Source organism: Xyrauchen texanus, chromosome 47, assembly GCF_025860055.1.
Source record: "Xyrauchen texanus isolate HMW12.3.18 chromosome 47, RBS_HiC_50CHRs, whole genome shotgun sequence".
In the NCBI taxonomy this organism is placed as follows: Eukaryota; Metazoa; Chordata; class Actinopteri; order Cypriniformes; family Catostomidae; genus Xyrauchen; species Xyrauchen texanus.
This window is the reverse complement of record NC_068322.1, coordinates 4333913-4346266: the sequence shown is the minus strand read 5'-3', so window position 1 is coordinate 4346266 and position 12354 is coordinate 4333913. Positions and strand designations below refer to the sequence as shown.

At 37.6% G+C, this 12354-nt stretch overlaps 1 protein-coding gene across 3 annotated transcripts in view; it reads left to right on the top strand.

Moving 5' to 3' along the window:
- Positions 1 to 12354, top strand: part of LOC127638936 (striatin-interacting protein 1 homolog) — a 31128-nt gene that overhangs the window by 14228 nt on the left and 4546 nt on the right. For 2 of the 3 annotated variants that reach the window (XM_052120708.1, XM_052120706.1), the window contains exons 5-17: positions 700 to 820; positions 3208 to 3276; positions 3921 to 4027; positions 4175 to 4302; positions 5883 to 6071; positions 6542 to 6592; positions 8026 to 8252; positions 9538 to 9603; positions 9764 to 9827; positions 10153 to 10224; positions 10306 to 10380; positions 11493 to 11590; positions 11734 to 11860. In XM_052120708.1, coding sequence (XP_051976668.1) covers positions 700 to 820; positions 3208 to 3276; positions 3921 to 4027; positions 4175 to 4302; positions 5883 to 6071; positions 6542 to 6592; positions 8026 to 8252; positions 9538 to 9603; positions 9764 to 9827; positions 10153 to 10224; positions 10306 to 10380; positions 11493 to 11590; positions 11734 to 11860 — 1394 coding nt within the window. The remainder of the gene's footprint in view (positions 1 to 699; positions 821 to 3207; positions 3277 to 3920; positions 4028 to 4174; positions 4303 to 5882; positions 6072 to 6541; positions 6593 to 8025; positions 8253 to 9537; positions 9604 to 9763; positions 9828 to 10152; positions 10225 to 10305; positions 10381 to 11492; positions 11591 to 11733; positions 11861 to 12354) is intronic. The other variant, XM_052120707.1, reaches the window with a different exon arrangement.

Below are 12354 nucleotides of genomic sequence, written 5' to 3'. Positions count from 1 at the left end.
ACGGCAGATGATTCGCTTACTGCCCCCTTGAGAAAACAGGTGGTACTTCAAGCTTGAATTTCTCAGATGGAAGGAATATTCCTCATCCGGGTCCAGGGACATGATTAATTGCATTCTCCTTTCTTTTTTTTTTGTGTAATTTTTATATAATTAATTGCACTGAATTAACATGTTAAATCGTAAGCCCTAAATAGAACAATAATCAGTGGGGTCCAAAAGAGACTATGTTGAAAATCAGTTTTTTTTTTATTTAAAATTGCATATAAACAAAGTTTTAGGATTTTCAACCTTTTAAAACAGAAAAGTTATTTTAAAAGTTCATGAGGTCATTCTGAGAGAACATGGATCTTTAGGGTTTGCATAAACTTGTGGGGTCGAGTGAATGCTGCCATTAACACAAAGGGGGACATATCAAATACTAAGGAATTCTGAAATTCAACTTTTCACTCACATTGTTGAGCTGAGTATATACTTTGTAATTTAAAAACACTGTATGAATGTATTAATACCAATGCAAAATAGGAGCATTTTGACTTGTGGTCTCTACTGGAGCAAGACTTTTGGACCTCACTATATTATATGAATACGTTTTTTCTTTTTAATCAAGTGATTTTCATTGTGTGGAATTAATAGGATGTGTGTGTGGTGTGTGTGTGTGTGTGTGTGTGTGTGTGTGTGTCCATTTGTCCATCCATTTAGGTGTGTTTGATGAGTGTGACACAGAGACAGACGTTCTCTACTGGTCTCGACACAACGTCTTCCTTCTCTACGACATGGGCATCTTCAATGCTTTACTTGAACTCCTCAGCATGGAGATAGAGTGAGTATGCTTAGTACCCAGAATGGATTATTCCCTGATTACAGATCGTTGACTGACCATTTGCTGATGGTAGGGGCAAACAATCAGACAAAGGGTTAGATATTGATAGAGACAGACAGTGAATCTACACCAGAGGAAGTGTTTAACAGCACTTCAATTTGTATTCTTTTGCTCTTGAGGGAGCAGGTTAGAAACAGCTCAGTTGTGTGCGCGTGAACAGTGTTTAAGAGGTTCTGTATTTCTGGAGATCCCCTGGGCACTGTACTAATGAGATGTACATGTTTCTCTCTCTTTTCTGTTTCTTAATACCTGCTGGGTACTGTAACAGCTGCCTGGGTGGCACAGCGAGCTGGTTCTCTACCCACATTACTTACACTTCCGTTTCAACATATCTTTTTGGGTTATTATGCTAAGGCAAGCATCACGATTACTTTCTATGGCTCATACTTAAAGTTTTGATCAAATCCTTAATAATTAAACATACACATAACTTGCCCCATACATGTGCTACTGACTTAATTTAATAGGCGTGCTATTGCCTTTTTAAGCAATCAGACTTTTTTGACTGTTGATGAATTAGGTGAAAAATCCAATCGACATATAGGGACCAGAATTGGGGTTTGGAACCAAGAACCGATTCCATTTTACATACCAGAATGAAGGAATTTCATTGTTAACGGTTCTTGAAACAAGCATTCTTCTGCTTTGTGGGACACCGTGCTTGAACTGCACCATTCAGCGGCACTGCAATTCCACTGTTGAAGCGGCAGCATGAAAATAAGGTGTGACCAAAGCGATTCCTGATAAATGACTCTTTAAGTCAGTTCTTTTTATCATCTGCTTGAAACATTAAGTGCTTCCTAAAGAACGAATGGCACTTACCAGCCGGTTCTTTTTAGTGAATGGAAAAACGTACTAAATCGCAAGTCATTCATTTGGTAACATCAGCCTCTAAATGAGCCAAGAAATGTTACTGTGTACTTAAGGATTGTGAGACTTTTATATGAGAGAAATCACTGGATGGTTGATGATATGACCATGTACAGTTGAAGGTACACATTATGAGTATTGTTCTAATTAGTGGGATTTTATTTATATACACACACACACACACACTCAGCTTTTGAAAAATATGTTCTGTTGAAATATGAAATCATCTAATCATTTGGGATCAGTCTGTTGAGCGCAGTAAATCCAATTAGAAATGAATTTATATTTCTAAACAGTTCTTTAGAGTTCTTTAAAAATAAACGAATCGTTAATGGAACCATTAAAATCCAGGATAGCTAAGAGAAATTGAGATCAAGACAGGAATCATTAAATTCCTTACGATTCCCATCCATAACCAGAATATCATAGAGATGTGGGGTGGGCTTTTTTGACTTGGCTCAGTAAGCAACACCCTGGTAACCACCAAGAACACCTTACCAACTGTAGCAACTCTCTGGCAATCATCCACCATACCCATGCATGGTGGCAGTGCATTTAGCATGGACCACCTTCAGTCTAGTCCACTTTAAATTCTAGTTGCATACAATAATATGAAATATTTGAAACATTATTATTATTATGACAGACACTTTTTATCCATTGCATAAAAGGCAAAGGTCATCATTTAAAAGCAACATCATGCACATACAGATATAATGTGCTGATCCTCTTGCACCTGTTGTCATTTGACCATAAAAAGGTATTTTATTATTTCCAGCACCACCACCCCTCTCTTTCTCCATGACTCTTGTGTAAAGAGAGCAGCAGTGTGGTCTGTCTGTGATCTCCACTTCAAAGACACTCTGGCCACCGTGACTCTCCTCTCTCAAGCCTCTGCCCAGGGGATTGAATGGCTTTGTACATCCTCTCATCAGCCCACACAAAGACCATACTGCTGCTTCTCCAGCAGCTCAGCCTCTTCTCTGGTTTATGGAGAATAATTTGTTCAGTTTATCTTGAGCCCTCGAGTAACTCTGAGCATATTTATCCGAGCACACCTAATTGATGCTTGACATTGGTTCATAGCTCATTCGATAAGTTGATATGTGCGCAGGGTATGAATGAATAGTTGATGCATATGTGGGAAATTATGTGTAAGAAAACTTCCCAAAAGTATTTTAGGTCAACTACCCAAAAATTAATCCTTTTAGGGTCTTGGGTATTGATATACATTGACCGTTGAAAAACCCATATCTGGTGACCACTAGTCTTAGAATTAGATTGCATTGCTTGTTTGCCTCTCAAAATATTTTTTTTCCCATTTATATTATGTGGCTCTGTAATAAGATCAGCTGGTTGTAATGACTCTGAAGCAGCTGTTATGCAAGGCTGTCCGTACAGTGCTCTTGTATGTGCACATTTACATTTTTATTTAGTATTGTTGCTTTTTCTTCCAGTAATAACCAGGCGTGCAGCAGTGCGGTAAGAAAACCAGCCATATCCCTGGCAGACAGTACTGAACTTAGGTAAGATGCCCATGGGAACTGACTCAACCTTATTTTGCGATAATTGTTTCCTCACAGACACACACACACGTTCTCATACCATAGCCTCACCTCATCCAACCCACAATCCACTTCTCACATTTAGATCAAAATGTGTTCTAGGCATCTTGTTGGAGACTTGCAGAGAAACCCCGGGCAGCCTCACCTGCCTTCATATCTTTGAGTGATTTACTCTGTGGCTCAATATCTAGTTGCCATTTTGCTGTAACTGCTCACTAAGATTGAATCGCTGCAGGCAAATTACACATAATGGAGATCCAAATGTTGATTTCCTGTTATGCTGCTTGTATTAGCTGATCGTAGATGTGATAATAGCAGAGACATTATAAGGGATGATACAGCCTACTTGTTTTCATATGAATGGGAGAAATCCTAACGCTAAACATCACCGCTGTAGTCCCACCCTACAGATAATAGGGCCAGCCGACATTTTGACAGGCATAATCTGTGAAAGCACTTTAACGAATATAACCACTAAGTGAACTGACTTGCCATGAAGGACTATGATAATACTCACTCATAGTCAAAGTAAAACAGAGACTCACACACATTTATATAAAATCACACAGAGTGAACGGTAAATGCATTTGCATTGTGTTCCTAAGGGTTCTATTGAGCATTATGTATTTGATGGTGGAGACCATTCGTGTGGAAATGGAGGGTGACCGCCCAGAGAGGAAAGCGGCAAGACAGGCCTTCAAAACAGAGTTGGGTGAGAAATACTGGACTGTGTTTCTTTAAGTCTTCGAGACTATATTATGTATAGAAAGTGTGCGTGTGTGTGCGTGTGTGTGTGTTAGGAGTGTTTGGCAGTTTACCTTCTCTATTGCGCAGTGATTAACCTCCCTCCCCCTTTCAGGTTCACCACTTTATAATGGCGAGCCCTTTACCCTTCTCCTCTTCACCATGGTAACCAAGTTTTGCAGCATGAATGCACCCCATTTCCCCATGAAGAAAGTGCTGCTCTTACTATGGAAGACCGCATTGGTCAGTCTCATTATACACACATCAGATTTACTGTTGATTCTATTCGGGTGTTCCATAGTTTGATTTACTGCTTTTATTCTTTTTTTATTTAGTTTAATGCCATAGGTTACTGCTTATTCTATTCGATAGATAGATAGATAAATGATTGCCTATTCTATAGATGACTGATTGCTTGTTCTATTCTTTTTGTATGGCATATTTATACATTGCTGGGTAGATTACTTGTAATTACATCTACATAGTGACACATGGTTCTATGACACACGGGATAATAAAAATAACAATTAAAATGTGTTCGTCAAGAGTTGGTTAGATATGCAATGTTCAGTTAAGAAAACATGCTAGCACACTCAAATTCAAATGCTTCAGTAGATCTGGCACAGAAGTGGACAGGATATTAACTTTTGGAAGGCAGTTTCTTAATACTATTTTATTCTATTATATGCCAAAGATGACTGCTTATTCTATTCCATGCTGTTCCATTCCATGAAAGGAATAGTTCACCCAAAAATGAAAATTATTTAATCATTTATGCACCCTCATAATATCGCAGGTGTGTATGACTTTCTTTCTACAGAGCACATTTGAAGAAAAATAGAAAAATATCTTCACACAGTAGGTCCTTCAAATGCAAGTGGATGGTGATCAGACTTTTTGAAGCAGCAAAAAGAACCGATAGTCAGCATAAATGTCATCCATATGACTCAAGCTGTTAAATTAATGTCTTCTGACGTGACAATCGCTTTTGGTGTGAAAAGAAATATATAAATATTTAATTCATTTTTAACTAAATCATCGCTTCCGATCAGCAGAGGTATGCGTTTGTGCATGACACATGAAAGAGCAGTGCTGTTTTCAACTGAGTAGGAGGAGCGCTGCACAGAAACTTTGTTGGTTTTGGTTTAGATCTGTATTTTTATCTGTTTCTTTTCTAGTAATGGTGCATTTGTGTGCTCATCCTGGATGTCTCAATCGTGAGGAGAACATGAGATTGTCCGTAACATGCCAACGCAAATACATCATGCAAGAGACCTCATGAACACCACCCTTTCATGAAGCTTACCGGATTACAGTTTAAAAAGTACTTCAATATTGATCCTTTTCACACCAAAAGAAATCGTATCGCTTTAGAAGACATTCATTTAACCGCTGGAGTCATATCGATGACATTTATGCAGACTGTCTTTGATTTTCGAGTTTCAAAAAGTCTGATCGCTATCCACTTTTTTTTTTAGTTGTCCTTTTGTCTTTTAAGACTGTAGTTACACCTTTTGTATGAAATCATCAGTTTTTTGGGCAATTTCAAGTATTGTATAGCCTTCATTCCTCAAAACAACGATTGACTCATTCTTTTTTGCCATTTTGACCTAATACTGACCTTAAGACAAGCCAGTCTATTGCATACTGCGTCAACTCAAAAAACAAAGTCAATTTTAAGCTTCTTTTAACGAAACGAATAGCTTTCAACTGTGTTTGATATAATTGCAAGTGATTTTCTAGTACCAAATGATCAATTTGCATACCAATAGTGCTCTGTCCATTGATCATTGCATGTGTGTGTTTGTTGCAATGCTGCTCAGTTCACGCTGGGAGGTTTCGAGGAGGTGCTGGAGATGAAGGTGAGAACGAGAGAGCAGTTGAATCTACCGCCGCTCCCCGAGGACAGCATTAAAGTAGTGCGAAATATGCGAGCTGCCTCCCCTCCTGCCTCGGCCATGGAACTCATTGAACAACAGCAGCAGCAGAAGAGAGGACGCAGGAGTCGCAGGGTATGAGAAACATACACGTTTAAATATCTTTCAAAGCAGTTGCAATAGCAGACAGTGGTTCAGTGTGCTTCAACGTTGGGAAAAGTGAATGTCATATACTACTTGGAGATACCAGTATGAGTTGAGGTCACTACACAGACTATACACACAAACTCTCATGTTGAGAGCCAATATTCGAAACCCAAAACGTATAATTTTCAAAAACAAGCCTTATTCTTTTAAAAATGTCCAATTTGTGTTACTCACTGTACTAATACTACTGAATGCAGAAACATGCAAAAAAATGCTATGTGCCTGTTGTCAGGGTTTCTGACCTTCTACATGATCCTCTACCTTTCTCCTTCCTTTCTAGCTTTGTCTCTCTGTAAGGTCTCTATAACTCTTTCTCCTTTCTTCCCTTTTCATACGTTCTCTCTCTGTTATTTCTTTTCCCTGTTGGCTCATTCCATCTCTTCCTTGTGTCCCTACAGAGTGCCTTTGTTGATAGCTTGGAAGGAGACAGTCCCTATGCCAAAAAACAGGTCTTTACCCAAAACCCCTTTTGTGCATTCTCTTTGTTGTGGGCTGGCCTTGCACTCCTCCACTCTCTTCTCCTTCTCAACAATTATTTTTATAATTACAATTAAATGTTATTTATATTATACTTCATTTGGGGGAGAGAAGGGTTCCAAGAGATGCAGCTGTTCATGGTCATGAGGGCTACAGGACATGGTGAACATTAGCAAGACTCTTTCTCTCTCTCCTCCTTTCTCCCTCTCTGCTCTTGTTCTTTTCCATTTCCACATGTTCTCAGTCAATGAGATCCACATAGACACTCTGGCTCCCACTAGCAGAATGGCTTCTTCTCAATCACAGCTGAGTCACCTTTGCTCATGGCCTCAGTACCGCACACAAACACACTCATACACTGACTGCACTGGAACAAACGGTGGCGCTCCACTAATGCACTTCATGCCTGATGCTTGCTCTGAATCTTGCCATTTATCTGTTTGAACGCACTAGCGATGTAAAACATTTTAGTTATTATTTTGTGCCTTTTGTTGAAATGAATTTGCACAGCAGGAATGTAAAAAAAAAAAGTGTGAGTGATTATGCTTTTGTGATGCTTAACTTTTACAGGTTTAAGGAACAGTCACTTTTAAGTGATGAGCTTTAAGCAATGGATGGTGAACCTGTAGTTATGAACCTTATTGTCAGACTGAAAAATTAAAAGTGGCAGAAGAATCCTCACAAATTATTTTGTGGGACCTTGATACGAGTCTTCAAAAAATGTATATGTATTATTAAATAATGCCAAATGTAACAAAATATGATTCACACCATAACAATAATATATCATTATTTATTGACCTAATTCAGTATCAGGGGAAGGATACATGAAAATGATCTTGGGAATCAATTTGTTGGACAGTTCTTAGGATAAATTATGAGATATTTGTAAGAATGTACCAATGTGCAATTCTTTAAAAATTCTTAAGTTATCAAATATTTTCTGAAGAACGAAATGACAGGCTTTCACATTGTGTGATTATTATAGCCTGTTCATGAGGTTGCCTTGTCTAATAGAACAAATTAAATTCCTCAACACTTGTAAATGTATATTTTGTAAAGAAAATTACATGGTTTGAAGGCTGAAAATAAAAATGACATAAAACACAGTGTCATGTTTGAAACAACCCGTAAATTCATTAAACATTTTACCTTTTAGGATTTAGACTGTGAGGTTTTCCAAACCTTTAGGGCACCTAAAGCCTTTTAGGATTTAGACTGAGGTTTTCCAAACCTTTAGATGTTATTTACAAGCATTATTAAGACTTTTTTAAAGTTTGAAATTAAGAAGAAAATGGTGGTAAAGAATAATTTTCTTCTCATGAATGTTTCATGAATCCGGCCATAGGTTTCAAAGCACTATATGTATATTTATATTTTATAACACTTCCTACTTCTCTTGCAGCCCCTGGTCAAGCAGGACAGTCTGGACACGTACAATGAACGGGACCCTTTCAAGAATGATGACGCCCGTGATGAGGAGGATGACCCAGATGATGTGGACAGCGGCATCGAGGGAGAGGTGGACCCCCTTGACAGAGACGTCATTATCCAACTGCCGCCACCACCACTGCCGCCCCCCACTGAGAGAGTGTCCTTCCCCAAGGGACTGCCCTGGGCACCCAAAGTCAGGTGAGGAGAAGCTTATGCCTGAAGACTGCAGCTTTGGTAGCTAATGCAGCTCATAAGACCTTTGCATCAAAGCCTATTTTCAGATTTTTTTCTCAAATCAGATCTTTTCAGGTAGACTGTCCGCACTATTAATTGCAAGTGATTAAATCAGATTTGTGAGTTCAGACATGACCAACCTATCTGCATGGATTGCTTTGGTAATGATGTAGGCATACCCATGTGGAGATGCTTTCAAAACAGATGTGGGAAAAATGGAGGTGCATCATCTCGCTCTCCAAATAAGCGCCCTGTCCAGTCACTGTGCAGAACTCCTGGTAAAGGAGACTATGTAAATATTGTGATGTTCCGTGCTGCAGTCACCGATTTTTGACGTCATCAGTTTGTGTCTCGTTAAGAGTGACGCAAAAGACCATTTGAAATAAGAATTGAGCAGCCAGAGCGTCCGGACTGAGACGCATCTGAAAAAATCTGATTTCAATCGCATTTGAAACCACCTTTCTGTGTGTGGTTTGAATCAGATTCGGAAAAATCATATTTCATGTGTTTTTTTTTTTTTTGCAAATCAAAAACTCATCTGGATAAAATTTGGATATGCAAAAAAATTTGATTTTTAGTGGCAGTCTGAACAAGGCCACATATAACCATATTATTTTCAGGAGGAATATTTTTTGATAGCATCGTCAGAATGTCAATAAACTGTTTTTACCTAGACTGTTTACTTACATGGGTCTATTGATTCAATGTGAATGATTTGAATCTGAATTTGAATAGCTATCTAAATGACTTATTTTTTCCTGTGGCTGGTCCAGGGATACATGACTATAGATGCTCACGCAATTGATCAATTTCTGTTGTTTCAACAACCTAACTGCCTACAAAAAAATCTGCCACAACCCCGGTGTTGGAAACAGGTTGGTCTTCAGATTGCAGTACCTCACGCATAAATAATGTATTTCAACGGACAGAGACAGATGAATAGAGAGGCAGACGGAGGAAGAAAAAAGAAAAATAGAGGAATGTGGAACATTTTATTTAATTAAATACTTGATTATTTGAAAAGATATGCTGTATTTACCTCTACTGTTTCTGCCCATTTACATGTCAAATCTAATGCTGTACTCCATTGCTGCATGCAGATGAGAAAGAGTGAAGGGGGTAGTGATGGGTGCAGAAGTGTGTATGTTAGTTCTTGTTTCATTTGCAAAAACTTAAATATGGCATCTGCCCTGACTAAGGTCTACAGCTGATCAAACACATGCTGGCAATTCCTTACTTTCTCCCACAGAGAGAAAGACATCGAACACTTTCTGGAGACCAGCAGAAATAAATTCATTGGCTTCACCTTGGGCAAGTGAGTCTGTCTCTTTAAACTATGCCATTTGTGTCTTGAGTTATAGAATAATATTGATGATGATTACCAACCTTAATAATCATCTAGCTTAATTTTTTAACTCGTATATATTTTTATAAAAATAGAATATACAGTACAGTCTAGTTATGTTATTTTACAGTGACACTGAGACTCTAGTTGGTTTGCCCCGGCCCATACATGAAAGTGTGAAGACTCTTAAACTGGTAAGGAAGAAAACATTTCTATTATACGTTTCCTTTAAAAAAAATAGATATTTAACCTATTTTTTTTTCTCTTTTGTATTTGACCAACTGACTAATTGTCAGCAGAGACATAATCAATAATTGTTGGCATCTCTGATAAAACAAAATAATACTATTTGAGCTTCAGATTTTTTGCCTATTTATTGAATAAGTGGATTATATTTGTTAGTATTACCAAACTGTGCTGCCACATATTCTATTGGGGCTCTTTTAGCGAATCATAGATAAGTCTAGATTAGACTGTCCTTGGTCACCATGGCAATTCACTCTGTCTTTTACTCTCAAGCACAAGTATGTTTCCATAGCAGAAGTCCAGATCAAGAGAGAGGACGAGCTACAGCAGTGCCCCATGACTATGGTAAGTGGCTCAAATTTGATCCGTATTTATTACTAGTCCATTCAGATGCCAAAAAAGTCACTTGCTTTTTTGATTTGCTAGGGGGAAGAGGAAGTGGAAGAGACACCAGCAGAGGTTCTATATTTGGGAATGCTGCCCAGCCTCTCTCAGTATGTAGTAAGTGTCGTCTTCACTTAATATATTTTTATGCACTAAGATGGTGCTTGACTATAGCACTGGTTAATTGAATTGCTCATTGTCCCTATTATAGAGCAGTCTGTTTCCAGATATAAAAACCCCATTTATTTTTTCCCATAGGGGAATTGATTATTAATGATACCTTTTAAAGAAAATGTTACCATGAGCTATGAGGTTGATCGAAGGTTTAAGGTTAAAAAATATTTTCTAAAAATATTTTTTAATAGCAGAATTTCTGGTGAAGAACTAAACTACCCATTATTATGAAGAAAATGTCCTACCAATCAGTGAATCACAGTGAACATAGCACAACAAATGAGCACTGCAGCGGCCACTCACTCCCATGAAGCACTGTAAATGATGCAATCTTCCAGCACTTTCAAACTATTTTTTGCATACATTTAAATAATAATATAAACATTTTAGTTTATATATATATATATATATATATATATATACTCTGTCAACTTTAAAAAATAAATGGAAAAATATACAATTATTTATTTAATTTTATTACATTCGCCAAACTTCATGGAATTGTAGTTCATTGCCTTATGAAAGACGTAAAGTAAATAGTCTTGTACCTTCATCTTTTTTTTTCTTCAAATTTTCAATTAATTTTATTGTGTCAAATCATAGTTTGTAATGTTGCGAGTCACGAGGCATCCCCATTGTGCCCTTGAGCATGACACTTTACCCCAAACACCATTATATACATGTCCTGCGTGAAAAGCCTCTTATGTCTACCTCAAACAGATTGGTAAACTAGATTGAGGACTGTAGGCCAGTAATAGTCTTCTGTTCAATGATATGGAAAAAACAAGCAATATATTGACTTCTAAAGCAACTTTTTTTTTTTCAATTCTTTACTCATCTGCCACAATTCTGTAATGTCTTTTTAGTTCTCAGCAAATATTGATATACAGTATGTCATTATTTGCAATTAATTCTGTTGATTAATCAATGTATCATGTAATTAATTACAAAATGTCATACCGTTAAATTTTTTTTCTATCTAGTTTTTTATAACTTTCTGCAGCGTTGCAGAAAAACCTTGTAGGCATGTTGTATTAAAGTTGGTCTCTTCTTAGATTGCCCTTTTGAAGCTGCTACTGGCTGCTGCTCCAACCTCTAAAGCGAAGACCGATTCTATCAACATCCTTGCCGATGTTCTGCCTGAGGAAATGCCGTAAGTTTGTGCGCGCGCGCACACACAACTGGCAATCTGTGTTTGATGTCTGTGTGTAAAATGGTGTTTGAAAAGATCAGTGCTGTTTGTTGCTTTTTTTTTAGGCATACAGGCAACCTTTTCATGTGTTTGTGTTGAAACAGAATCACTGTCCTCCAAAGCATGAAGCTAGGCATTGATGTGAACAGACACAAGGAGATTATCGTCAAAGCCATTTCTGCTCTTCTGCTACTGCTGCTTAAACACTTCAAACTCAACCACATATACCAGGTCAGAACATCCCTCTGTCTCTCTTAATTTTCCTTTTCTTCTCTTCTCTCTCTGATCTTGTGCACTCAATGGCCCCTGTAGTCTACTGATAGGCTCACCGTCAAAGCACACAATTAATTAGAAGAGAACCAAAGAGAGACGACAATGAGACATGTAAAGCTTTTACAACATGATAGCTTGAATACGTCAAAAAGAAAGGCAATTGGCACATATTTTGAAATTGGAGAGAAGATTTAAAGTCTGTTTTGAACCAGTAGTGGAGACAAAATGTCTAAGGCTTCTTTACTTCCATTGAAGCACACAAGATGCTCTTTTGAACACTCTCAAATTGCATTGGGATAATGTGGAGAGTGCTGGTAAATAACAAAAAAAACGGCAATCAGATTTATTTTCTGATTATTCACATTAGTAATAAATTAAGATACTTTATAAAACAGTTTCAAGGCAAAATTAAAGTTTATTAAATAAAAATATATTTCACCAGTGGTCTCAGA